Genomic DNA, 23717 nt, shown 5'->3' on the forward strand with positions numbered 1-23717 from the left:
CTAGTGTGCGATAAAGAACTGAAGACCTTATACCTAATAGGACGGCGTGATCGCCGCGAGAAGCGGAACTGAATCTCTGCTTGTGCTCGCCAATCGGCGCTGGATGGCGAGACTATTATCGGGTACGGATATCAAGGTTCTTATGTGTCTTCCTATGTCATATATGTGGCCCCCTCGCCGACTGCGCAGGACTTCCCGCTCTCCCCACTTTTCTCCCCACACTACGCCAGCGGATCTGCCTCGCCGCCTGCCTGTCCTTCTACCTTTCAAGCCCTTTTGCGGAGGTGGTGGACGCTGCTGAGAGGAAGACGTACTCGGAAGAGGCATACGCGGAGGATATCCGGACGGCAACACAAGACTCAAGATGCCCAGCACAAGCGCAACTTCAAGTTCGGTGTCAAGCCCGTGGCGTACCCTGGATGTGGTGAGCTCGGGCACCGGGGTCTCGGGCATCGATGAGCATGGGAACCCCATCCCGTCACAGCTCCTCGGGCCAATCCTCGTCGGGGTGCTCCTCAACTGCTTCGTGTACGGGATCGTGTTCCTGCACTGGATACAGTACACGCTTGGGCGGAATCGCGACTCGAGGCATCTCAAGTGAGTGATCGTTCTTCGCCTTCCCCTACTCCTTCCAAAAGTTACATCCTCCATGTCTTTTGACGGCACTGCTTCTCGCACCCTATTATCTGCTGTCCAACGCCCCGGATGCTGACGGAAAGTATTGCGCAGAGGACTCGTGCACTGGTGCTTCTTCCTGGACACCGTGCACTCCGGAGCGGTCCTGTGGATGTTGTGGAACTATGCCGTGGACAACTTCGCGAACTACGACTTCCTCACCACCACTCTCTGGCCTGTGAGCGCCACTCCGCTCTTTGTCGGTGCGTCTTTCTCCACGGGAGTCTTGTATAACCTTTGATCTCTCTTTCTGCGTAGCGCTGTGAGTACTTGTGATGGGTCGATGAGTACATATAAGGCTGACCGGTAGAGAGATAGCGTATCCACGCCCATACAGCACCTCTTCGCATGGCGTATCAAGCAGTTCACCCACACGTGGTGGATATTCGGCCTTCTCTCCGGGCTGTCAGCCGCATCGCTTGGTGTCGGAGTCGTAGCTGCCGCTGAGGGTCTCCGGCGACACGAGTACGTCGATATCCTATGCTATACCTCGGGATGGGCCGATGACCTTGGGCATACAGCATCCAATCGTCGCATAGACTCATTCCTCTGATCGACGCCTGGCTCGGAGCCGGGATGGTGTGCGACATCCTACTCGCGTACGTTCTTACGCCTTCCGGTTGATAGCGCTTCGCGACCTGACACGACTCGTCTACCACAGCGTGCTGCTATACAGTCACCTCTGGCGGAGCAAGACCGGCTTCCGAAGTGAGTATATGTCTCGCGTTGACACCATTGCAGCTGCTGAGAGCGATTGGACTACAGGTACGGACACCGTGATCGGCCGTCTGATGCGTTCGTCCGTCGAGACCACCGCGCTGAGCGCTCTTTTTTGTGTACGTACTTAATTTGCGGTTCTCGTGGTGTCCTGGTTGACATTGCTGCAGATTTTATACCTATCAACCTTCGTATGTGCCTGCACCCATACAGTGTGGCTCGCTATTCACAAAAATTACAACTCACAGAGTGCTTTACCGAAGACCACATTCAGTGTTATATTCGCTATGGTCCGTCCAGCTGTTACTTATCCTCGCTGTACCTTCTGACAAGTGCACCCGCAGCCGCTGGGTCGCATATATACGTAAGTCGGCCACAAGCAATGACGGTGCACGTACGAGGTGAACTGATCTCTACATCTGTACTCCAGCGGGACTCTTCTCTCTGTATGTCACCCTCTTTCGTTGGCTCACATGCTCCTGGTTCTCCGGTGGTACTGACGATGCGTCGCAGACACTCAACTCGCGCTCGACACTCCGCGAAGAACTCTTCGGTGTCTCATCGATCGTGCGTCCACACTGCTTTTCACTGCTGATGCTTACACGCTCACCCACCTGCGACGCTCGCCTTGACAGAACAACGACCCGCTCGGCGACGCGTTCCACATCTCCGAGCGCATGCGCCGGATGCCGACCGAGGTCGCGATCAACGTCGAGCAGGAGATCCAGATGGAGCAGGTCGAGGAGGTCGACTTCAAGCAGCTCCGCAAGAGCCGCGCCCTGCGCAAGGACAGCAAGCCCGACAGCGGCGAGCTCGAGTTCGGCGCAGTGTAGCTGCTAGATCTGTGGTCCTCTGGCCGGTTTACTGGAGTCTGCATATGTAATACGTTCTATTGCTGCGTCGCTTTCGATACATGGTGATTTGATGAGGATATCCTGCTTCGGAGGTCGTCCATCGTCTATTTGCGCATAAAAATGCCCCGCACGATGATCATGATCTCCGCCCTCGACTCCCATAGGGGTAGGATCATGCACCATATCCCGCTCATGGCGGCCCAGATACTGCAAGTAGGTAGCGTCAGCCTTGCTCAACAGCTTGGTGAAATTAAGGGCGGGATCAGCTTACATCGTACACGCCACCCAGAACGTATAGAATCCCTTGCTGAAGACGTAGTGCGAGAAGAACATCGGGATCGGCACTGCATTGCCCTCGTCAACTCTGATTGCGAGACTATCCTGGAAAATAGAGCCCACCAAGAATCGCGACTGCCACAGTCAGCGCGAGCGAGTACCATGCCGCGCGCTTGAACACAACCTTGAGCTCTGCGCGGCTGACAGCCTCTTGCTTGCCAATTCCCGTCTCGACGACGACAACTTCTGCTCCTTCTTTCTCGCTGCGGGAGGACTTCTCCATCGCCATTGGGCTGGAAGAGCCGGATTCTCCTTGGTCACGATCGCTGGCTGTCTCTGCTGTAGAAGCGTCGTCGTCGTAGATCGCGATGGCGCGGGTCCCGGAGAAGTCATACTTAGCAGGCTCTGTGCGAATTAGGACGGTCAGCCTACGGATTCAAGCGCTTTTGGGTTCATAGTGGCGCGACGTACTGGCGAGGGACACGAAGACAGTGATGAGACCCGAGAAGAGGAGCCCGGTGAGGCCACTACAGACGGCCGAGTATGGCTGAGCCAGGTTTGGGACGTTGATCTCGCCTGTTCATCTACAGTCTGAGCCATGTATTGGGGAGTGATGGGGCTGATACGCACCGTATATCTTCCAGCACCCGATCATCCATGCGAGCATCCCCAGAACCGCTCCGATGATGCACCCACAAAATACCCCCGCCCGAGTGAGCTTCGACCATGTCACCGTCAGCGCAATCGGTATGACCGCTGGGCTGAGCACGACACCCCTACCAATCACAAACCTTGATGTCAGCTAATCTCACAACACCAGGTCTGAGCGTGTACGTACTGGACGTAGAATAGCCACCCGAGGTCGATGCTCGCCTTGTGCAGCTGCAACGCGTTTCATTCAGCATGAAGGGCACCTAAAAATATGGGAGCAACAATGGGGAAAGGAACAGAGACGTACGATGGTCGACCAGCACCCTGCCCACACCGCCCAAAAGCAAATGAAGTAATGCGACACTCGTACGATCTCCGCGCTTGTGGCTTTCGGTCGTAAGTATGTCCGGTACAGGCTGTCCAGGTTCCGAAGCGCGGGCACAGGAAGAAGACAATGTCAGCCACGCGTCATTCGGGGTAGAAGACGCTTGAACACACTCGTATGCGCTGAGCAAGGGGCACGGGTCAGTACAGCATGCGGACAGGTATGTGAAACTGGGCTCACAAGAGACTGGAGACCGCGATGAGCTCAGCGCTGACCGCCGACGTAACCGCCATGCTGAAACACTCCATCTCGTAAGTCGCGCTCTGCTCAGAATGCAAGCCGGGAAGACGTACAAGACGACGAGTAGGATAGCGATCGCCCCGCCCCTCCCCATCACGACCGCCGCCGCTGCAGGGGCGGCGAGCCCGGCGCTCGTCTGGGAGGGCGACAGTGGGTTTGGGAATGTCGGGAACTTAGGCTGGGGAATCGGTGCGAGATCAGTGGCGACGATTCTGAAATGGAAAGCGCGAGGATGAGAGACGCACATTTGTGACGAGAGCGCGGGCGGCGAGTCCGAGGCAGGAGGCAAACGCCCATGGGACGGCGAACCAGGAGAGACCCCCGAGCATCTGGGAGACGGGTCAAGAGGTGCGTAGGTGGGGCGAGATACGAGGTGCTACGAACGTATGCTTTGGTTGTTGACCTCGGGGCGCTCGCGATGGCCTGCGATCGTCCGTCAGAGACCGATATGTATGTACCTCGACTTGCGGATCTACTTACTCTCTGCCAATATCCTGAGCGATTTCAATGAGCATAACGTATCACAGCTTAGTCAAGGTACTTACCTTGGTCGCAGAATACGCCGGAGAACCCTGTACGGTGCGTGAGTACCTAGATTCCTCCCGATCAAGGCAGGCGCCACACTGACCCGACAGGATCGTCGCGGCGCCGAAGACCAATCCCTGGTTCGACTTCATCGTCACGTAACTTCCATTCTGATTCCCCACTACCGGCGCATCCTTCCCAGCCTGCACCAGCAAGTCGTACAGAGCGCCGATGCTCCCGACCTCCTTGGAAGAACCACTATTCGAGCAGGGAAGTTCATGAGTCGATGGTACCTTAAGAAGGGAGGGAATACACACTAGACCTCGCCGAAGAAGACGTAGATGATGACGAAGAGGATCAAGGTGTGCGCGTAGTCGCAGATGAAGGTCGCACGAAGTCCTCCGAAGACGACGTACACTGCGATACCGATCGGGAGGAGGAAGCAGGCGGCGATGATATTCATTCCCGTGAGCGCATTCACTGTCGCTGCGCCTCCGACTGCCCAGGAGGAAGGTTATATTAGCTGCTTGGTGCGGAGACGCTCGACTTACGGAGGAGTGAACCGCAGACCACGAGGATGCAGAGGAACGCGTAGAACGTAAAGAGCAGATGCGCTCCAGTACCGAAGCGTGCCTTCACAATCTGCATAGATAACGATCGCAGGTGGGAAAGCAGTGGCAGACGGAAGTAACGTCGCGTACCTCTAAGAAGGTATGGGCACCGTTTGCGTTCATCTTCACCTTCGCGGCAACCATCGCGAAGATAGCGAGCTGGATCGTCCCGCCGACCCCGTACCACCTGCGCTGAGCGGTTATCGGACTGTGTGAGTAGCGGAAGACGTCGAGCCTACCATGGACCGCTGACACCTGTCAAGGATGATGCTCGGTCACGAGGGGTCGACAGCGAAGAATGGCACTGGCTTACCGAATGTATACGCAGCTGTGCTAGACTGCAGCAAGGTGGCACTCCAAGTCCATGCGCTTACGCTGAAGGAAGGAGGACCGGTTAATGGAGCCATCGATACGGAACATGTGCGGACTCACATCCCACAGCAGACTAGTCCTGGCTGAGAAGGAGGTTAGCTAGATCGCAGCGATTTGGGTCTAGACATGACGCGCTTACCTTGACGCTTCTTGACGCGCTCTGGAATCGTTATCAGACGCGTGATGACAACAGCGGAGAGTTGAACACTCACAGTGAACTCTTCGGAAGACGAAGGCGAGAACTTGGAAAACTTCGCTTGTAGCGTCGTGAGCACCAGCATGAGGGCGGCGAAGAAGAACCCAACGCCTGCAGTATCTGGTCAGTACAGACACATTCAAGCAGCGGCAAAAATGATGTCCATACCGACGACCACACCATAGCCGACGCTCTGATCTGCGAACGGTCAGATAGGATGGATCTCAACCTAGGACCAGAGAGGGTGCTTCGCGTACCCAGTAAAGGCTTGAACTCGGTTTCGACCGTTGACGACATGGTGTCGCTCGTCGTCAGGAAGTAGAAGAGAAGAGTAAAGCTCGAATCGCGAGCTTGTATCCGTTGGCTGGTGGAGTATACATTGCTTATCAATCGTTCGTTCGCCAATCTTCACGAAGCTTGGGGCATAACGTATCCGAGATAAGCTCCTTGAACGGGCGTGAGACCAATAGATAGCATGCACCGGCAGCGAAGAAGAAATTCCTCACCGAAGAAAAACGGGGCTCCGCAGGATGGCGTGAACGTGTGAGCGACCGATATTCCAAGAGTCCAAGGACGCCGATGGCTGTCACGCGGTCAGCTTGCAGCGCAGTTCGAGATGTCCGCTTGACAGAAGCTATATCGCAAGTTAAACTTTTTGCATCTCAGACATATTGCCGGTCTTATCTGCAGTAGTCAGCTGGGGAGTAGGAGTAATGGTACTGACCTGGAAGTTGGAGCCCTCGGTCCACGCGGCGAGCATTGCAAGGGCTACTGGCATATGCCAAGCAGCTGAAACGACTTCAATGATAGATAGTTCATGGAAAGGGATAAAAACCGCTGAATCTCGAGGATCTGACAACTCATCCATGGTCAAAGTAGGAGCGGTTCGACAGCCAGGTTCACCCTGCCAGGCACATGCCCCGACCGGAAACCGAGTATCGCTGACAAATGGTAGCAGATGAAGTCGCAGATGGCCATGCTTCGCCAAATAACTGCGAATGGGTGCACAACAATATCAGCGACGAGTCACGATAGCAGTTTGATACAACGAAGTTGAAGGAATCCTCACGCGTGTTGGACTCGTTTGCTAAGGTCGTACGTTTTCTGAGATTCAAATCGACAAATTTAACTGAGTAGATGTCCCAGAATTGACCATCGGCAAGCTTCAGGATGTATCAAAGACTCTGCATGAAGGCGTACCAGGGAGAAAGCTGAGGCCTGTACTCGGCTGGTATGACATTGCGAGAAAGCGCCGGGAGCCGGGAACGCCCGAGGCCGTGAGCTGGCAATCCCCTGTTCCGGGTGAGCTTCATGCCAATTGACACTGTAACGGTATGCATTGCTCGCTGACCTCCTGCAAGTCTTGCAAAATTCTGCCTATGGGTTCACTCTTGCTTGCTGAAACCCGTCATTTCCGAACTCGGATTGCAAGACCGCCGTCCACGTAGAGGTCGATGTGTTTCATTGACCAGGTAAGTATGAGGATCTGCTGCATTGCCGTGATACCATCCTGACTATGTATGCATGTCGTAGTCACCGGCAATTCTTCTATGTACATGCTGGGCTGTGTATAGAGTCCGGGATTCTGTGGCCCTTCGTTCCTGGACTCAGATAACATCAAATCCGACCACCTTCGGAGTTCATCCGGCTCCGCTTGTTGCACAGATTTCCTTCTATCTTGGTGCAGTTAGGAATACTGGATGCGCTGTTCTGCGGCTCATAGGCGTCTCTCGGACCACTCGTCCCCCATTCGCCTCCCATGCGCCATCTTTCCCTGCACGAGGAATGATAATCGATGCGTTCACCCGCTAGGAACTACGTCACAGAAGCCAACTCTCCGCGATGTAGGTGCCTGCATACCTGCAATGTTGTTACCTGACGTCTATTTCTCCCGCACTCTTCCTCCCGACCGGATTTACAGCGGCTCTTTCACACTCGAAACCTTGCCATTCCGGTCGCTCGCAGACTGACTGTACGTTGTTGCGCTGGGCTATTCCACGCCACTGCATGCACTAATCCTGTTTCACCAGCATCCAGGATCTCCTCAGGGCGAACAGCCTTCCCTTACCGGCCACGCCACACCCAGACGACGCCGGCATGGTTCAGCGGCTCCGGCGCATCGGCACGATGGTGGACATATGTGTGGGCGCAACATCAAACTGAGCGGTCATGAGTAGCATCCCGAATCTTAATGCTGAATGTCTGAGTTCCATGCTGCGCTCGAGCCCCCACTTCCTTCCCCCAGGAACAGCCCCTGACCACCTTCGCGAGCGCCTCCTCCAGCTGGGCCTATATACCATCTGAGCGGACCTCGCACTCAATCCTTCCGACATCCCTCTTGCTTCCATGTCGGATGTTGGTACGGCGTCACTGGACGCGGCAGGGGTACGTCTCGCTCATGTTTCGTCTGATACCAATGGATGGATGATGGACAATTGTCGGCATACGCGCAGAGCTTCGTCGGCCACGCTTCCATTCACTTCTTCGTAGCGGCGCTGGTCCTTGAAATTATCTTCTATGGCGCCTTCATTGTGACCTTCTGTATCGGGACATGGCTGCTGCTATGCCGAACGCCTCCGCAGACACGGCGGCAGAACTCGACCATCGTCCTGCTCGTGGCGAACACGGTCATGTTTCTTCTTTCAACAACGGTGCGTCATTGCTGCGTGATTCTTAATGTTTGCTTCCATTCATGCATAACGTGCCCTTCTGCAGCATTTTGCACTTGACATCTATGGGGCCACACTTGGGTACTTCGGGGCGTCGTTCGCGATCGAGGCTGCCAAGTTCATGATCTATGTATCAATGACCCTCATCGGAGACTCCTTCATGGTGCGTATGTGTGCGTGTCTCTCACTTTCCTTCTTTTCCTCATGTGAATGCCAGATCTACCGACTCTATCGCGTCTTCAGTCGATGGTGGCCGGTGATCATACTCCCCACCTTCCTGCTCCTCCTGGACGCGAGTACGTGATCTATTCGTCTCCGCGCGGATTCCGTGCTCATCGATCGCGCATCCAGTCATTGGCTACACTTCGACGTTCACGGGGATCGTCGGGTTCTACATGTCCGTCGCGTTTTACGGCATCTCGCTGTTCATCAATGTCATCTGCACCGGTACGTCCGCCCTTCCGCCCGCTCCCGTCCCATCACTCCCCTCGTCCCGGCCCCTGTCAATGTTTCACGCCGCATCAAACAATATGTACTGACTCTCGGTCCCGCTCCGCATGATCACCACTGATCGCTCACAATCATCATTTGGTCAAAATCGTCGTGTCACCATGTTCGATCTGCCAGCATGCATTCTGTGGCGCGTATTCCGCCTCACGCGCGAGTTCCAGGCGGTCAACAACCGCAAGTCCAAGCTCAAGATCTGGAAGGTCATCGAGGCCACCGTGCAGTCCACCGCGATATACTCCGCTGCAATGATCTCGCTTGTGATCACGTTCGTGAACAGCACTGAGCTTGGGTACCCGACGTGCCTCAATATCTTCCCATCGCTCATCGTGCGTTTCCTCTCTCCTGTTCACGTCGACGATCGGAGCTGATATACATGGCCGGGGCGCACACAGGCACTTGTCTTCTCTTTCATCGTCATCCGCGTGGCGCTCAACGCGCGCGACGCCGCCCGGCCCGACTCGCAGTTCCGCGGAAGCGGGAGCTCGAGCGGACGCACGACGTACGGGTCGAACGCACCCATGCTGCACCACGGGCAAGAGGGCCGGGAGGCGATGCGTGAGGTTTTCCATGCGAGTCCGATCGAGACGCCCACCCGGGAGCGGAGTGGTGCAGGCGGCGACGGGGTGCTGGTGATCTCGAAGGTCGAGATGGACTTGGAGAGCCTCGAGTCGCTGCCGAAACTGGAGCGCGGGATGGGCGAGGCGCTATGAAAGGTCATGATTGGTAATTTGGTACGTCCACCCCACTCGGGCCCTTGGCCGGACGATATCCATATCCTTATCTGCCTTCTTCTGCCCCTAACAGATGTCTGGATGTTCGCGCGAAGAACAGTTCACTCTATGCCGGATGCGCTTGCACCTGCATCAACGAAGGCGGGAAGGCGCATCGTTCTCTCCCTCTACCATATGCTCCCCTCTATTCGACGGTTGAGCCTACGCGCTACCTCCACTTCAACCTGTACAGTATTATATACTCTACCCAATTCGATACTTCTTAATCTGTGTGCCCCACAACCGTCTGATCCTAAGACGACACAGGACACAGCATGGACAGTGAGTTCGCATCGCTTCTGAGTCTATTACGACTGACATCCAGTTCCGTAGATCGCTTGCTTTCGGTATACGTGCCCCTATCTCCTCGTTGGATACTGTGAGCTCCGGCCGTGGTGTGTGTCGTGTTCCCCTCTCTGCCATGACTTTGCAGCAGTCCGATGGCTCTGTAGCTCCGAGATGTCGGTGTAAGTGGGACGCCGCGAGCGCAGTGCGTCGGTGCCGTTGCAGTGTGAGTGGACATGCACTCTGTGCCGTCTGTAACGCTTACCCTTGATCCCCCGCAGTGACACGACCCCGAACAAGAGCTAGAATTTTGGCTGTGAGTGCGTTGTTTGCGACTCATGCTTGCTGACCTGCTTGATTCGCTCTCCTATGCCGAAAATGGTTCGAAGCCATACATGCATCAATGTCTGAACCTTATGACCATGTGGGGCAATGCAGCATGTGAACCTCATTGCGAGTTGCTCGTAACCCAGCATACGCCTCTTCGCTTCTACCTCCAACTCCACCCACACGTACAGCTCCATATCTGTGAGTAAACATTCGGCGTCGCTCTGATTCTCGTTCGTTTAGCTGATGTTACGCCAGAGCGCAAACATGCCCGGATCCAGCAGTTCCTCGGGAACGATGGTGGAAGAAGTCCCACGGATGACGTCACGGAAGAGGGACAGCGAGCTCTGGTTCGAGAATGGTACAATCGTGATTGTTGCACAGAACACCGAGTTCCGCGTATACAAGGGCCAATTGGCGATGCGCTTCGACGTATTCAAAGACATACGCACGTTCCCTGAGGCGGCCGTCGACTTCGAAGTCGGCTTTGGAGGACAATATGATACTGTTCGACGACCCGAAGTCCAGGTCTGCATATACACCACGCTCTCCTCCCCAGCATGGCGTATGACGCAAACTATCGAACACCTCACGACCGGTATCTTCTGGACGAACGGCGCTATGACAAAGTCATGCGCGGGCGATGAGTCGTGCCAGCGTACATCTGCAAGATGGAGATTGTCGACAATGGTCCAATCCCTTATGATTTTGAGTATGCGAGCGCAGGATGCATTGACGTTGGTGCAGTTCAAATCGAGGCGAGGACTCACTTGCATAGTCGACGGACATATCGCCGCCCCGACCAGGAATATGACCGATCGTCCTGCACAAAGGGCTGTATTCGAAATCCATGGCACAGCGGGGCTGCGTAGAGTACACCTGCACGATCTCGTCATAGAATCCCCCCTCTATATTTGAGATTCATGTCACAGCCGGCAGAGTGCAATGCGGAGCGAAGAAAGGTTCACGATGAAGTAGATGGCGAGACACAAAACAGTATACGTGATAGTAGACACTGAGAACCTCACGGCATGACATAGTCCTCCCCAGCAAGGGTGAGGAATCGTCCGTTGTCCGACACCTTCAGGTTGTCGACAACCTTGAGCTGGTCATTCACGGACTCCTCGGGGTATATGTACGGAATCGGCTCGCTACCTCTCGAGTTCTCGGTCACCCACTTGTCCAGGAGGGCTTTCCCCGCTGCGTCACCTGTAAAACACGAAGTCAGCAATATCAAGAGTAAATTGAGAGAAAGACGATGATTACCATGCTCGCCGATGGTCCCCGTGGTGTCGACCAGCCCGGGGGACAACAGCACGACGCAGAAGCCCTCGCTCTTGAGCTTGACGGCGTACTTCATGGTGGCAATGAGGTTTCCGGCCTTGGAGATGCAGTACGCAGACATGTCGCCGATACTCCCAGCGCGGGTGAGCCTGAAATCCCCAGCAGGGGAGCCTAGCACGATGATCTTCTTGCTCGCTCCAGCGCGAAGCAGGGGGAGGAAGGCAGAAATAGCGTGGATCGCCCCGAGGGTGTTGATTTTGAACTGCATCAAGCGACGGTAGGTTAGCTAACGCAGTTCTGCGATGAGTGAACTTTACGGACGCACGGTAGCGATGCAGTCTTTGTCCAGCTCATCCATGCTTGTGCTACGGAGAGCTAGTTGAGGTCACATTTATATACCAGATAGTCGGACGTACTAGTCGTCGAGTGACTGGTATAGCAGCTCCGGGTCTGTGCGTGCGGCGACGTGGATCATGTAGTCGAGGGTGCCGCCCGTGATCTTCCCGACCTGCTTTGCTACACGCTATGATACACACCGAGTAGGCAGGGTCAATGAGAGACGAACCGGAAGAGCAGCGAGCACAGCCTACCTCGAGAGACGGATGGTCGGTTACGTCCCCCTCAAAGACATGGACGTTCTTCAGTCCAGAGATCGCCACGGAGAGATGAGTGGACCTTGTTGCATTGCGCACGATAGCGAACACAGTCGTGTTCTGCCGGCGAGCCTGGGGATGCATCGTAAGTCTCGTGTGCGATCGAGGTCCACTGCCAATCGGAAGCAACTGAGAAACTCACGAGCTGACGGACATATTCGAGGCCGAGGCCACGGGAGGCACCGATGATTGCGTACGAGACCATTTTGAGGTGCGAGTTGAGGGCTGTTGAATAACGAACTAGGACAGAGGGGCCCTTTATATCCACGAACAGTTCGTAAGCAGTTGCCTCGCAGCACTGCCCAAAAGCGAATCTGTGGGAGGAGTCATATCGCGGTAGCGCATGCAAATTGAAAATGCGTTTAGATACTGCCCGTATTAGGCCGCAATTACGCAAGCGTGATCTCTAAATGGAGGCGGCCATTGCATATATGAAGATTGACATGAGAAGGGTGGTATGGCCGTGGGCGTCCGCTGAGTAAGAACCGGGCGGTGTAGGCGGGCTCGGGTTAACCAATCGACTGGAGTCACTCCGACCTGGAACAGACATTACGGGTGTATGGCAAAGTTACATGAGCTGCAGGCGTTATGCATGTGAGTAGGACTCGCAAGCGGTACAAGGATGACTGCAACGTACCACTGACAGTGATGTGACGAAGCGTTATATCGTATGCTTCTCCCAACCATTCACCTCGATCCCTAGTAACATCTCACAGGCAGACCTTCTGATGCTCGACCTTCCGACGCTCGAGGGCGATCTTACCCTTATGGATGTCACATACGCCGTACACCTGCGATTTCTCCTGGTATAACTTCCGCCCTGGATTGAGTCCTGGAAAATCAGACGCTACCTTCGAGCATCGGAGGAAGAAGCTCACCAAGAACTGATTGCGAAGCCTCTGACATCAATTTGCTACAGAGGACATCTGTCGTCCGCTATGAGTTAATTGTCATGCGAGGTCAGAAGATAAGAGAGGACTGACGGAAAGACAACCAACTCCTCGTCGACGCGGTCATAGGTTCCATCCATCCACCTGAACACCTGTGATCTCCGGAAGCCGCCTCCAGATTACGCGCTGATTGTTTTTATAATCGTCGCGCATCATCTCCAAGCAATGACAACAAACATCATAACCTTCTGCCAAGGAAGCCTCATAGTTGGACCAGGGGGGCACGAGTCCCTCTGGAGCTAAATAGTCGGCAGCGAATATTGACCTCCCGTTTTCGACGAAGAGCCGAATCTGCTCAGAGCACTCGTCGGAAGAGCAATTTTCAGTGACAATCTCAGGTTCAAGGGCAACGGCAATCGCGGTGGCGTTCGCCTGAATGAGGTGGCCCTTCGCTTGGAAGCATCGCCCGAGGTCAGCCATACTGAGCTGCTCATGGATTCCATCGTTGCGAGTGAAACCGGTGACGATTTTTTCGCCTAAGGTGGTGCAGACGGCGATCGCGGTAGGGAGGATGGAGGTGCATCCGGTCAGGCGGGCAAGGTTGACGACCCCGATAGCGTGGATAGGGTCGAAGCCCTCCGGAACCATGCGCTCGTGGGAGATCCACTGTTTGAAGCGGCTCGTGAAGTGCTTCTTGAGATACCCTAGCCATTGGTTGAGTATGGTGTCCATCTGATACTTGTGTGCGATCCGGATGTACGCCGATACCATGTCGAACGTCGGCACGTTGTCCGTGACGAAACTCAAGACGGGGTCGGTCAGGATGAGCTAATGAACACTGGCCGTAGGACGTACTTTGCTGTATTTCTGGGTATCAGGAGTCGGAAGACGTGCCGCAAAGTCTCGGGGTGGTCGTGCAACCGTATCACTGGGAGGAGTATTGAGCGTCGTGGAGTTCGGCCGGTTGCGGCAGGGACAGCATCTCCGCGAAGAGAGGCGAGTGCTCTGTGAGCACGCCACGATACACACGAAACTTGACCTGCCCAGCCAGGAGGATGATCGTGCCGTCTTCAGGCCAAAAAAGTTTCGTCCTCTCGGAAGTCGAGACATTCGTTGTCATGACTTGTGCGGGCTCGTTTCCTTCGCTCTGCATCTGCAAATTCGGCGGACATGGCTAGATAGATATCAATGGACGGTGTGAAAAAGTTCTCATATGTCATGCGTACCTCGTGAAGACACGAACTTGGTGGTTCGGAGCATTGCTGGTGTGCATTGATGAAGTGCCACCGCAGGGGCGGTGGCGTGGAAATTTGTGATGGCAGTTCCCGAACAAGCTTCCGACCTGCGGTTATTGTCCGCCTCGTTCTCGAGTTCGGTCGGCCAATTACAGTACTACAGTCGATGGTGTCGGCTAGTACCCCAGAGTCATCCTAAACTTACCCAAAATACTACACGCAACGCGGTCGGTTATAACGGGAATGCTACACTACATAGGATGAAAGCATCTCCATAGTCCTAAATGGAGAATATTCGTAGCGGAGGCCGACGAACGTTCACAAGTTGTGTAGAGGAGATATAGTTGTGGCTGTCGCCACAAAGCCTTTGTCTAACTGACATGTTCTCGTCTAAGTCGCGCTGAGGGAAGCACGAGGATACTGGCAGTTCGACAGACACCGTGGTCTCAACTGGCGCATCTAGCCAGTGCGTGCGGCGTCTGGATATATGTGTGATGTCCACATAAATAATCACCATATACGACACCACCGAATAGCAGAGGTAATGCCAATAGAGGACTTCGCAACATTCGGACTGACTACAAATGTCTAAATGTCTTGTCTTCGGGTGCTTATACCATGCCCCTCCCGACGAGCGAACGGGCCTAGAGAGAATGGGTTGATAAGCATCGGGATATGTTAGAACTGACCAGTGACTCACCATCGGCGACATCGGTTGGTCTTCAGCACAAGTGTCTAGTTCATCCAGCATCTTCTTGATAGAACTCGACTCCTGCCCAATTGACATCTCGCTCTCACGATCTGACGTGGTCGAGACCGAGACATGGATGGTGATGGGTACTGAGCGGATCGAACACGGACTTCGCGGCTCGACGTCCTGTACTGCAATCGGGAGACTCGGGCACGAGGGCGCGTTGATCTGCATCATCGAGTGGCGCGGAAGGTCGGGCGGCGACGTGTTGAGACAGATGCGTACCACGATGAGCACGAAGACGATGCCCTGAAGACCATGTGGAATGTAAGGTGAGACAAAGTGAGCTGTCAGCCACTTACGTCGCAGTGTGGGCAGTGAGGATTAGAACTCACGATAACTGATGGGAACACGCTGTGGAAAGCTGGGAAGGCTATCGTGGGACTGAGGAAGACGGTCATGGCGAGGGAGAGGGATGTTATTGAATAGATTGCGGCGGATTGGAGGATGGACTCGAAGACTCTCCATTTGACGCTGCGGACGGGCAAGTCGTTGGGGTAGCAACCATGGGCTTCGAAGTTGGTCCACAGGATACGCCTCACGATAAGTCCTGCATGGTGAAGCTGAGAGCGGCATCACGGGATCGCGTAAAGTCACTCACCTGTGGACATGATGTTAGTCGCTACGGACAGCAGGAAGAAAGCCTGGGACAACGAGTCTGCACAAGATGCTCCGGCGGTAGTGTTCATTAAAGAGGACCCAGAGAACGAGATGTAGTACCCAATGACTGAGAGCTGAGAGTTAGCATGCTTCTGCGTCCTGCCGGAAATATGAGTACTGTACACGCACCGACTTGTGCGAGCAATAGAGCGAGGGGAACGATTGCTATACGAACCAGGCGATCCCATACCACATATGCGCGATATATCTGGTCCCATAATGAGTACGCATCGCAAAAGCGGGCTGTGGACTGACCATGAACCCATCCCCAATGAGTGTCTGAGTCACGTAGATCGCGAACTTTGCAGCTCCTAAAGTATTCCCAAGACCATTGATGCTATCCAAGAGGTCCGACATATGCGCACTATCTCCACTCGTTCGAACGAAGCATTCCAGGGCGATGTGGATATCGAGTGCGACATGCTTGCGGGGCAGATGAGCGGAAAGATCGCGACAAGTGAAGCGACGCACTCACCACCAGGGTCAACGCGTACATGACCGTACTCGCAACGAACAGCAACCCGTTCCGAGTGCGAGATCCGCCCGGTCTGTGAGACACTAGCAAGATCCAGGCGCATGCTCCGTACAGGATGGTGAATGCGCCAAAGAGGAGGCTCTCTATGACTAGCGAGACGAGGCCCGAAGTGAGTACAGGGCGTGCCGCCTCACTAGTCTGTCGAGATGGGATCAACATGTCTGGGATACCACCACATACCGCAGAGAGAGGCGACGTACCTCGGATGGCATCATCAGACGTCGAGCGGACGGGGTGAGCGGTTTCACGTCCTGGAGGAGCCGCGGATTTGGAACGGGGCCCAGGCTGAGTCGAGGTCGCCTGGTGTCTACACTTATAGTAGAGCTGCGAGGATGCTTGTTCCGCAGTGGATACGATCACACCTGCATTCATCTGTCAAAGGCAATCTGACCTCCGGCAATATCTGACCGTACGCTCATCTGTCCGGACAAATCGTATAGCGGTGATGCGTTCCATTATATGTGAGATTACGAGTGCACATATGAGAGTCTCGGTGCTTACAGGATCACAGTTTGGGTTCGGACGAGCTCGAAAACGTTGATTGAGCATCATGCACAGCGGCGGCGTCAATGACATGCTGTGGCATGGAGACTGCGATGGAAGTTTGAACGCAGCATCATATCTATTACATCGCCGAGTAACAGTTCTCCAGTACAAGAAGCAGAGTAGGAGCGAAGGGATGCACGCGTGTAGTAGCGCTTCGAGATCAAAGTTCAAAGGTGATTTCTCTACCGTGGGAAGTCATTAGATAATGACTCCGAACATGGGTGCTGGTTAAGTCCTGCAGAACTTGTTGCTCCTGACGCTTTCCTTCAACCCATACGGCATTCAATAAAATACTCACACTTTGCGCAAAGCAACTTCCACCTACAGGGATCTTGAAGAAGCGTTTCTTAATAACGTCCAGTCCTGGTTCCAATATGGGTATATCGTCGTTCGCAAAATCGGCGAAGAACAGGAGAAGCTGTCCAGTTGTTCTGGCGTAATATTCAAGGTTGGAGGCGTTATTCGATGTCGGACGGTGTGGGTGTCGTCTACCAAGTCGCTGCTAGTCGTTCTAATGTGCAGTAGGTTACAGGACCGGTTCCGAGTCCCTAGTGGTGTGTCACCCCGCGAGCGATCATTCATTGATCCAACACTCTTGTGCATTATTCAGGCACGCGTATGTTGTGTATATCATATCTAGAGTACTTGGACACCCTGGTAGTGCGCCGCAAGTTGCAACTCTCGGATACACCTCGGAAGGCCACGTGGCCTTCCCGCCAGCCGCACAGTGAGCGTTTACACCTCTTGATGCACAACTATCACCACGTCCTCATCCTCCGTAACGTGTCCTTCTGCCCCTGAGCACGACTTCTCGCCCTCCGACGGCACGGATCACTGGTTGGAAGACGCCTTCTATGACCATCCACGCAAAATCCGTTGAGACATCTCCAAACAGCGGCGCTAGCATCGTTCGAGTCAAGCCCCGGATCTTATGCTCTATGACTGACTTTGAGAGGCAACCCGGTTCGCATTTCCCCTGTCACTTCCGCGCTGATACTCTCTTGCCACCATTTCCTGAGATCGATTCCCACCAGACCGCCGCGAAGTGCCAATGCCCTTCCCTCGATCGCAATCGTGAAACGTGCTCTTGATGTCAAGCGCTCTTCTCGTCAGTAATCGCAATCTAGCTTTCAGGGTCTCCGCTATCCACCCAGGTGCTTCTGTGGTCTGCGATGATGGGGCCTCTCCGACGAGCCCGAACACGTGTTGCACAGTGTATCCTCGTATCCCGACTATTATGAAGGATGAAATGGTACTGTGCATTGCTCTCTACCATAGTCGACGTGCGCATGAGCGTACTGTTGTGCCCCCCTGGTTGCCCTCGGCGTAGCTCCCTTCCAGTTCATGGATGTTGCGCGGGCATATTCGACGCCCATCCATCACTTCTTTCGAGGCCTGCCATAATTGGTGTCTCATTTACCACGACAGCTCTATTCTGGCCTCATCTCTGCTCGTTTAGTACGCAATCTTCACGATGTTGTGCGAAACCACTCGGCTCAGGTCCCGGATCCCACCTTCTCTCACCGACCTCACACGGTAGGCACTGCCAACCCTGAATATGGTTCGTTGTTCACCGGTGTCAAACACTTGGCACTCACAGTAGCCTGTGTACTACATCCGATCTCGCGCGCTTCCCTAGAAGGCTGCGCACCGACTCCCCTTCTTCCTGTGCGGCCGCGATTGGAGACCGTGTGCAGCTGCCGCCCTTCTCTTCACCTGTGTGGGTATCAGGACATCATCCGCGCCCAGTGGGAGCGTCCTCTGAGGGACGCTCAGCGATTCGTGATCGAAAGCCAATATATGAAGCATGTCAATCGCAGCGTATAGACATCCCGGAGTCGAGATGTCGATGAGTCCCATGTCCGCCGCGTCGAGCTCGCAGGTACGTCTCTCCTGTCTCATCACTGCAAGGATCTGACGTCCCTCTATAGCTCGCCGTGGCGCGCTCTACGGTGATCGTCTCACTCACCGGGTTCTTTCTGGAGTCGCTGTTATGCGGTGCGCTCCTCGTAGTCTTCGGCACTGGGGTGTGGACGTTGCTCTGGAAGACGTGGCCGTATGGACGATCGAGGCGCGACTTGACGTTATTCGCAGCGAGCGCGGCCATGTTCATCATCGTCATAGCGGTACGCCTCTTCGGATTTCCCAGTAAGGCTGCTACTCATCAAAGTGAATAGCATATCGGCATCGACGGACATATCCTGGTCGCCAGCGGGATCCTGAGAGGCGCTGACTTGACGAGTCTGTCGCACAATATCTCGGCCCTGAATGCCCCGAGCCAACTGGGCTACCTCAAGTTCACCATCTATGTCCTTCAGACGCTTATCGCCGATGGCTTCATGGTGCGAGACCCTTAGTCATGTGCATCCTGCGTGTATGTTACTGATGTGCTTGGCAGATCTACCGGGCTTTCATGGTATGGACCGGCTCGTGGCGTGCGATATCGCTCCCACTGTTTCTCTACACCAGCTCCTTCGGTACGTCCGGTATTCTATACCTCGACGCTTTTCCCAGGCCAAGTCAATGACAACATCCTCGACGCAGCGCTTGGCGTTGCCATAATCATACTCGACACCCTGCCCGTCAGCCTAGCGAAGCTCCACATCTGCCAGCGTACATACTTCAGCATGACACTGTTGACGAACGTCCTCGCCACAGGTGAGCATCAGTCCGTGCGGTTCATCTCTCGCGGAGCGCTCACCACCACGAGATGATGCAGTGCTGGTAATGAAGCCGCTCCTGGTCTCACGGCGTGGCGTGCGTGAGTACCGCCCGAAAGGTTCGCAGCTGCGCACTGTACGGTGGCGCGTGATGGAGTCTATCTTGCAGTCCGCGGCTGTCTTCACCATATCGTCTCTGTGCTTCACCGTGACGACGTTCGTGAGTCCCCTAGGAGTCAGCTTTTCCCATTACTTCTTCCCGCCCGTTGTGGTGAGTACGATCTTGTCGCAAACATTGCTCGTCCTCGCACTCACTGGTAACGTCTAGGCATTGATCTTCACGCTGACGGTTTGGCGCATATGCCTCGCTTCCGGGGATCCGCCAGTGCCTCCTCTTCATTTGCCCCTAGAGGTCAACCCGAACGCTCCCTGTCATAGTCCCTATGGCCCAGGCGCACACGCGCGTTCGCAGTCCTGCCCGTCGCTTCGCACTACGGACCGCGAAGCCGAGTACGACCTGGAAGAACAGAGCTGCTGCTCCCACTCCGGTAGGACAACGGTGCAGCCAATCGCGATACAGGTGTCGGTGTCAACAACGAAGACGTTCGACGGTGAACTGGAGCGCGCAAGTCTCATTTGGCTCGATCGCGAGAGTGCGAAGGTTGACCCGATTCACGATGTGATGACGCTCGCGGACACGGCGGCGGAGCTCCCTACGGTAAGCTGCGCCCCTGCTGCAAGTTATCGCTGTCATAGGCTGATTTGGCTCACAGGTCATTTTGATCCCGCCAGAGACAGGCGCGTAGGGTATTGGTGGTACGCCTCGCCGTGGCGACTCGTTCCTGCGATGGTTTGGATCTCTTTGTGCAATGTATTTATGCATCTTGGTATACCACAGCACCCGCCGCACCTTTTTCCCCAAGTCTGACACTTGACACTTGAGTGCAGATCTGCCTGAGAGTTCGCTCTATTGGTACGCCCTTCTCGTCGACATGTTTTGGGGTCGGACACTCTCCCGCTATCACAAGCAGTCCACACATGGGATCTGTGGCGAAGCTGAAGATCCTGATCCCTGCGCGCAGCGCACGGAGCCATCAGTGTACTCGCTGACGTAATGTAAAGCTACCGCAGCACCGCCGATATAACTATCATCCAGACCACCGCGACGTACTCAAAGCTTGTTCACCTGTATCTACCAACTCGAACATGCCATTGACACCGCCCGTATCTCCGTCTCCGCCTCCTGACGAAGATGTCTATACCGTTGTCATGCGAGGTGAAGAATTCCAACTCACCTATGACCAGATCACCTTCGACTCCCCGAACTTCTTCACGGCCTGCTTCACCACCGGCTTCGCAGAGTCCAAGGACCACGTCCTGAAGCTCAGCAGGAACCCCGTCGTATTCTCCCTCATCGTCGAATACCTCAGTGGCTATCCGATCCTGCCGCTCACTGCAGAGTTCCTCCCTGCGGGGATGAGCCTCGCCATGGCGCGCCGTTTCTTGGTCGCGGATGCGGACTTCTACGGCCTCGAGAGGCTGTCCACGATGCTCACACTCCCCTCTCCGTCCATCGACCTCTCGTGGATGGGGCTCGGAAACGAGTTCGTCAGTTTGCATGACGTTCTTGGCGACAAGCTCCCCGACGACGTTATCCTCCAGGACGATGGGAGTCTGGTGTCGGCTGGGAGCCGCCTACCAGTTTTAGTATATGCGAAAGATGGGCTCCTCAGGTATAGCCAGATGTTGTTTTATTCCTGGAATCGATGGACGCTGAAATAACTACCCCTGCTCCAGAATCACCATAACGCCTGAGGGACAAGTAGAATTCGAGTTACTCTCCACTTCCGAGTCCTCTAGCCCCATCCTCGATCCCAGCACCAGCGCTCTCCTCCGGATGGAAGACGTCGAGCGCAACGGATCGCTCTGCGTAGACGGGTCCAATTTCATGCTCAAGGAGTTATCGAGTCCACAATCTATCCTCAGCGTGTCTTCATTACTGGCCCTCCTCCGCAGAGTCGGCAATGGCACTACGCATCACGACCGGAACGGCGTCAGGGAGAAGTTCACCTTCTGGGCAGACTCAGTCATCTGCACTTTCCCTTCGAGGTCCCAGTGCGACACACAACATGGGTCGAAGGTCGGAGCCACTGCCAGTGGTGGGGCCCGCCTCGGTGATGCGCGTCTGCTCAAAGCACGCGTGCGTTCCATGAACGCGCTCATCCGCGAGCTGGACGTGGTGGGAGAGGACGGAAGCCCACAAGAATCATCCAACTTGCTCGCCGACCTCGGATCCCTTGTATCTAATGCGACCTTGCAGACTGCTCCATCGTCCTCACAGTCCGCTCCATCGTCGACACGGTTCGCTCCATCGTCGACACGGTTCGCTCCATCGTCGACACGGTTCGCTCCATCGTCGATACGGTTCGCTCCATCGTCGATACGGTTCGCTCCATCGTCGGCACGGTTCGCTTCATCCTCAACACGGTTCGTATCCACCATACTGCTGCAGGAAGAATCTCGGGGCGGGTTGCTACAGGCGCGAGGAGGGTTTACCAGGGGTGGCGGCATATCGTACCTGGCGCGGAGGGGATTGGCCAGGCCTAGGGCTATCATATCCTCACCAGTGCGGGGAGAATTGGCCAGGCCTAGGGGCATCATATCATCATCGGCGAGGGGAGGACTTCGGGGCCGCGTCATGGGACGAGGACTGTCATATTGATGTGTTTCGCGGCATTTTGAGGAGGTATACATGAAGACGGAGGATGTCTAGCCAACAAGGGTGGATACGTTGGATACATAGCACTCATGATCATTCCGAACCGTACGCAGCATGTTCAAACCGGAGAGGGGTGTGAACGGGGCCGGACGCGAACGTGTTGTCGAGGCACCCACCCCGCCACGACGATGCACTCCCCGATTCGCATCTTATCACACCATAGCGATGCTCCGTGCGATCAGTACCAGTCCACCGACGAGGTCCTGCACCTCAGGAAATTTCCATCGAGAGCGAGAGCAGTGGGCTGCAATGGTTGTTGACGTACTGACATAGAAGGCGAGCGAAGGAGAGAGTATGAAGTCATACGTAAAGAGTTAACCGGAAGATGTGGGTCAGACGAGCACTTCGAAGATTCGTGGAAACTTCAAACGCTGCCAATCTAAGAGGGAATAATCAGATTTATCGCCCGTTCGCAGGGGAGCGAGCGTACTTACCCGTCATGACGTAGACCAACCCTCCACTGCGACTCCAAGTAGCTCAGGGAGCTTCTTCCATACCTCCCTCCTCTCCAACATATCCCGCTTCTCCAGCATGGCATAGCACGATCTGCACAATTTAGCACGGAAATCCTTGTATAGGGGCGCAAATGAAGACAACGAATAGCTGGAGCAGACTCCGTCGATGTGGTTGTGCTGTTCGCATAGCAGGCCAACCAACGCGATATGACAACTTGGACCGCGTGTGCATGTGTCGGCGACGATGGGATGACAGATGCGGAGTAAGGCTGTGACGGCGGCGGAGGACAGCTTTGTGCGAGCGTGATAGCACAGCCGGATGTCGTCCGGAGCGAGCTGCTCATCTTTGGCTCCTGGTGCACCTCCGAAGACATCGATTCGGCTGGTGCAACACACGAGAAGTGCAGGAAGGAGGAGATCCATGCATCCGATGAGGCGTGCGAGGTTGACAACACCGATGGCATCTGCCCTGCGGAAGTTAGGGGGATGCCTGGATCGTCCGAGCTCGTTCCATGCATCGAAATCGGATGGATAGTATTTCCTCAGGTAGTCGATAGAGCTGTCGACGAGTTGCGACATTTGGTATTTGTGCCCGAGGCGGACTAACGACGATATTTCGTCGTACGTGGGATCTTGAGGTAAGTAGCGACTTGAGAGTTGAGTTAACACGGTGCCTCGCGTCATACTGATAGCACAGAGTGCACGTACTATGTGCCTGTTTTCGGAAAGCACACACGGAGTATGTGTCGCATCTCTTTCGGAGAGTCGATGAGATGTATGACTGGGCATGGACAAGTAGCTTCGACAGGAGGCTGTGGAAGCGAGAACATCTCCCTGAACACGGGAGAATGATCTGCAAGTATGCCTCTGAAGACTCGGAACTTGACGTCACCAACAACCAGAACTATGTTCCCGTCCTCGTACCAAAACTCCTCGTCTTGCTTGTGCTCCTCAATGGCACCTTCGTTCTTTCCGTCTTTCGCTATGTTGATCCGTGGGTCGGAGTTCAGGGTCTGGTCGTCAGGAAGGCCTTCCAGTCTCGCTTCATTCCTTGTCGACTGAGACATTGCGCGGGTAGTAAAGCAGACAGTTTCGTACGGCGGGGAAGATAGGAGAATGGCAAGAGGTAAAAAGGGGAGAGACGGTGCGAGTTAGACTCTACACACGCTCCGTCACAGCACGTGATTTAGTCAGTCACAGTCTACT

General features: G+C 54.9%; 9 protein-coding genes across 9 annotated transcripts; 4 read left to right on the plus strand and 5 right to left on the minus strand.

Moving 5' to 3' along the window:
* Window positions 1-184: 184 nt before the first annotated feature.
* Window positions 185-2453, plus strand: L226DRAFT_147466 (uncharacterized protein). Its single transcript, XM_067672410.1, has 13 exons — window positions 185-597; window positions 730-878; window positions 934-937; window positions 994-1140; window positions 1197-1274; window positions 1337-1383; window positions 1441-1511; window positions 1563-1583; window positions 1641-1682; window positions 1737-1756; window positions 1823-1838; window positions 1906-1959; window positions 2028-2453. The coding sequence occupies exons 1-13, from the start codon at window positions 365-367 to the stop codon at window positions 2223-2225; spliced, it is 1080 nt and encodes a 359-aa protein (XP_067533372.1). The 5' UTR covers window positions 185-364; the 3' UTR covers window positions 2226-2453.
* L226DRAFT_147417 (Na+/solute symporter) lies at window positions 2313-6115 on the minus strand. Its single transcript, XM_067672409.1, has 26 exons — window positions 6009-6115; window positions 5760-5948; window positions 5671-5700; window positions 5519-5613; window positions 5446-5466; window positions 5367-5389; window positions 5248-5309; window positions 5174-5189; window positions 5025-5121; window positions 4875-4965; window positions 4641-4821; window positions 4427-4581; window positions 4344-4370; window positions 4279-4292; window positions 4183-4221; window positions 4044-4127; window positions 3852-3976; window positions 3739-3792; window positions 3672-3680; window positions 3481-3589; window positions 3361-3404; window positions 3153-3298; window positions 2994-3098; window positions 2646-2927; window positions 2518-2590; window positions 2313-2453 (listed from the first exon to the last, which is right to left on the minus strand). Exons 2-26 carry the CDS (start codon window positions 5797-5799, stop codon window positions 2351-2353), a joined length of 2025 nt encoding a protein of 674 aa, XP_067533373.1. The 5' UTR covers window positions 5800-5948; window positions 6009-6115; the 3' UTR covers window positions 2313-2350.
* Window positions 6116-7922: 1807 nt separating this feature from the next.
* L226DRAFT_466444 (uncharacterized protein) lies at window positions 7923-9391 on the plus strand (the record flags this gene model as incomplete). Its single annotated transcript, XM_067675980.1, has 6 exons — window positions 7923-8153; window positions 8218-8334; window positions 8389-8467; window positions 8523-8618; window positions 8799-9007; window positions 9074-9391. The coding sequence occupies 6 exons, from the start codon at window positions 7923-7925 to the stop codon at window positions 9389-9391; spliced, it is 1050 nt and encodes a 349-aa protein (XP_067533374.1).
* Window positions 9392-10883: 1492 nt separating this feature from the next.
* L226DRAFT_554002 (NAD-P-binding protein) lies at window positions 10884-12331 on the minus strand. Its single transcript, XM_067682968.1, has 6 exons — window positions 12143-12331; window positions 11938-12072; window positions 11764-11870; window positions 11673-11712; window positions 11330-11609; window positions 10884-11272 (listed from the first exon to the last, which is right to left on the minus strand). The coding sequence occupies exons 1-6, from the start codon at window positions 12203-12205 to the stop codon at window positions 11088-11090; spliced, it is 810 nt and encodes a 269-aa protein (XP_067533375.1). The 5' UTR covers window positions 12206-12331; the 3' UTR covers window positions 10884-11087.
* Window positions 12332-12884: 553 nt separating this feature from the next.
* L226DRAFT_147562 (uncharacterized protein) lies at window positions 12885-14068 on the minus strand. The gene is made up of 3 exons (XM_067672411.1): window positions 13746-14068; window positions 12984-13692; window positions 12885-12926 (listed from the first exon to the last, which is right to left on the minus strand). The coding sequence occupies exon 2, from the start codon at window positions 13659-13661 to the stop codon at window positions 13014-13016; it is 648 nt and encodes a 215-aa protein (XP_067533376.1). The 5' UTR covers window positions 13662-13692; window positions 13746-14068; the 3' UTR covers window positions 12885-12926; window positions 12984-13013.
* Window positions 14069-14621: 553 nt separating this feature from the next.
* L226DRAFT_554003 (uncharacterized protein) lies at window positions 14622-16674 on the minus strand. The gene is made up of 10 exons (XM_067682969.1): window positions 16573-16674; window positions 16485-16490; window positions 16272-16433; window positions 16012-16209; window positions 15792-15959; window positions 15666-15744; window positions 15478-15603; window positions 15212-15426; window positions 14826-15125; window positions 14622-14769 (listed from the first exon to the last, which is right to left on the minus strand). The coding sequence occupies exons 3-10, from the start codon at window positions 16284-16286 to the stop codon at window positions 14737-14739; spliced, it is 1134 nt and encodes a 377-aa protein (XP_067533377.1). The 5' UTR covers window positions 16287-16433; window positions 16485-16490; window positions 16573-16674; the 3' UTR covers window positions 14622-14736.
* Window positions 16675-18460: 1786 nt separating this feature from the next.
* L226DRAFT_572906 (uncharacterized protein) lies at window positions 18461-20083 on the plus strand (the record flags this gene model as incomplete). Its single annotated transcript, XM_067684752.1, has 8 exons — window positions 18461-18499; window positions 18549-18743; window positions 18795-18959; window positions 19016-19094; window positions 19162-19275; window positions 19337-19548; window positions 19606-19995; window positions 20051-20083. The coding sequence occupies 8 exons, from the start codon at window positions 18461-18463 to the stop codon at window positions 20081-20083; spliced, it is 1227 nt and encodes a 408-aa protein (XP_067533378.1).
* Window positions 20084-20443: 360 nt separating this feature from the next.
* L226DRAFT_489918 (uncharacterized protein) lies at window positions 20444-22215 on the plus strand. The gene is made up of 2 exons (XM_067677293.1): window positions 20444-21010; window positions 21075-22215. Exons 1-2 carry the CDS (start codon window positions 20484-20486, stop codon window positions 21997-21999), a joined length of 1452 nt encoding a protein of 483 aa, XP_067533379.1. The 5' UTR covers window positions 20444-20483; the 3' UTR covers window positions 22000-22215.
* An 82-nt stretch (window positions 22216-22297) lies between these two features.
* Window positions 22298-23621, minus strand: L226DRAFT_489919 (uncharacterized protein). Its single transcript, XM_067677294.1, has 3 exons — window positions 23220-23621; window positions 22491-23160; window positions 22298-22435 (listed from the first exon to the last, which is right to left on the minus strand). Exons 1-2 carry the CDS (start codon window positions 23576-23578, stop codon window positions 22494-22496), a joined length of 1026 nt encoding a protein of 341 aa, XP_067533380.1. The 5' UTR covers window positions 23579-23621; the 3' UTR covers window positions 22298-22435; window positions 22491-22493.
* Between the last annotated feature and the right edge of the window lie 96 nt (window positions 23622-23717).

This window comes from Lentinus tigrinus (assembly GCF_003813185.1).
Source record: "Lentinus tigrinus ALCF2SS1-7 unplaced genomic scaffold L226scaffold_21, whole genome shotgun sequence".
Classification (NCBI taxonomy): domain Eukaryota; kingdom Fungi; phylum Basidiomycota; class Agaricomycetes; order Polyporales; family Polyporaceae; genus Lentinus; species Lentinus tigrinus.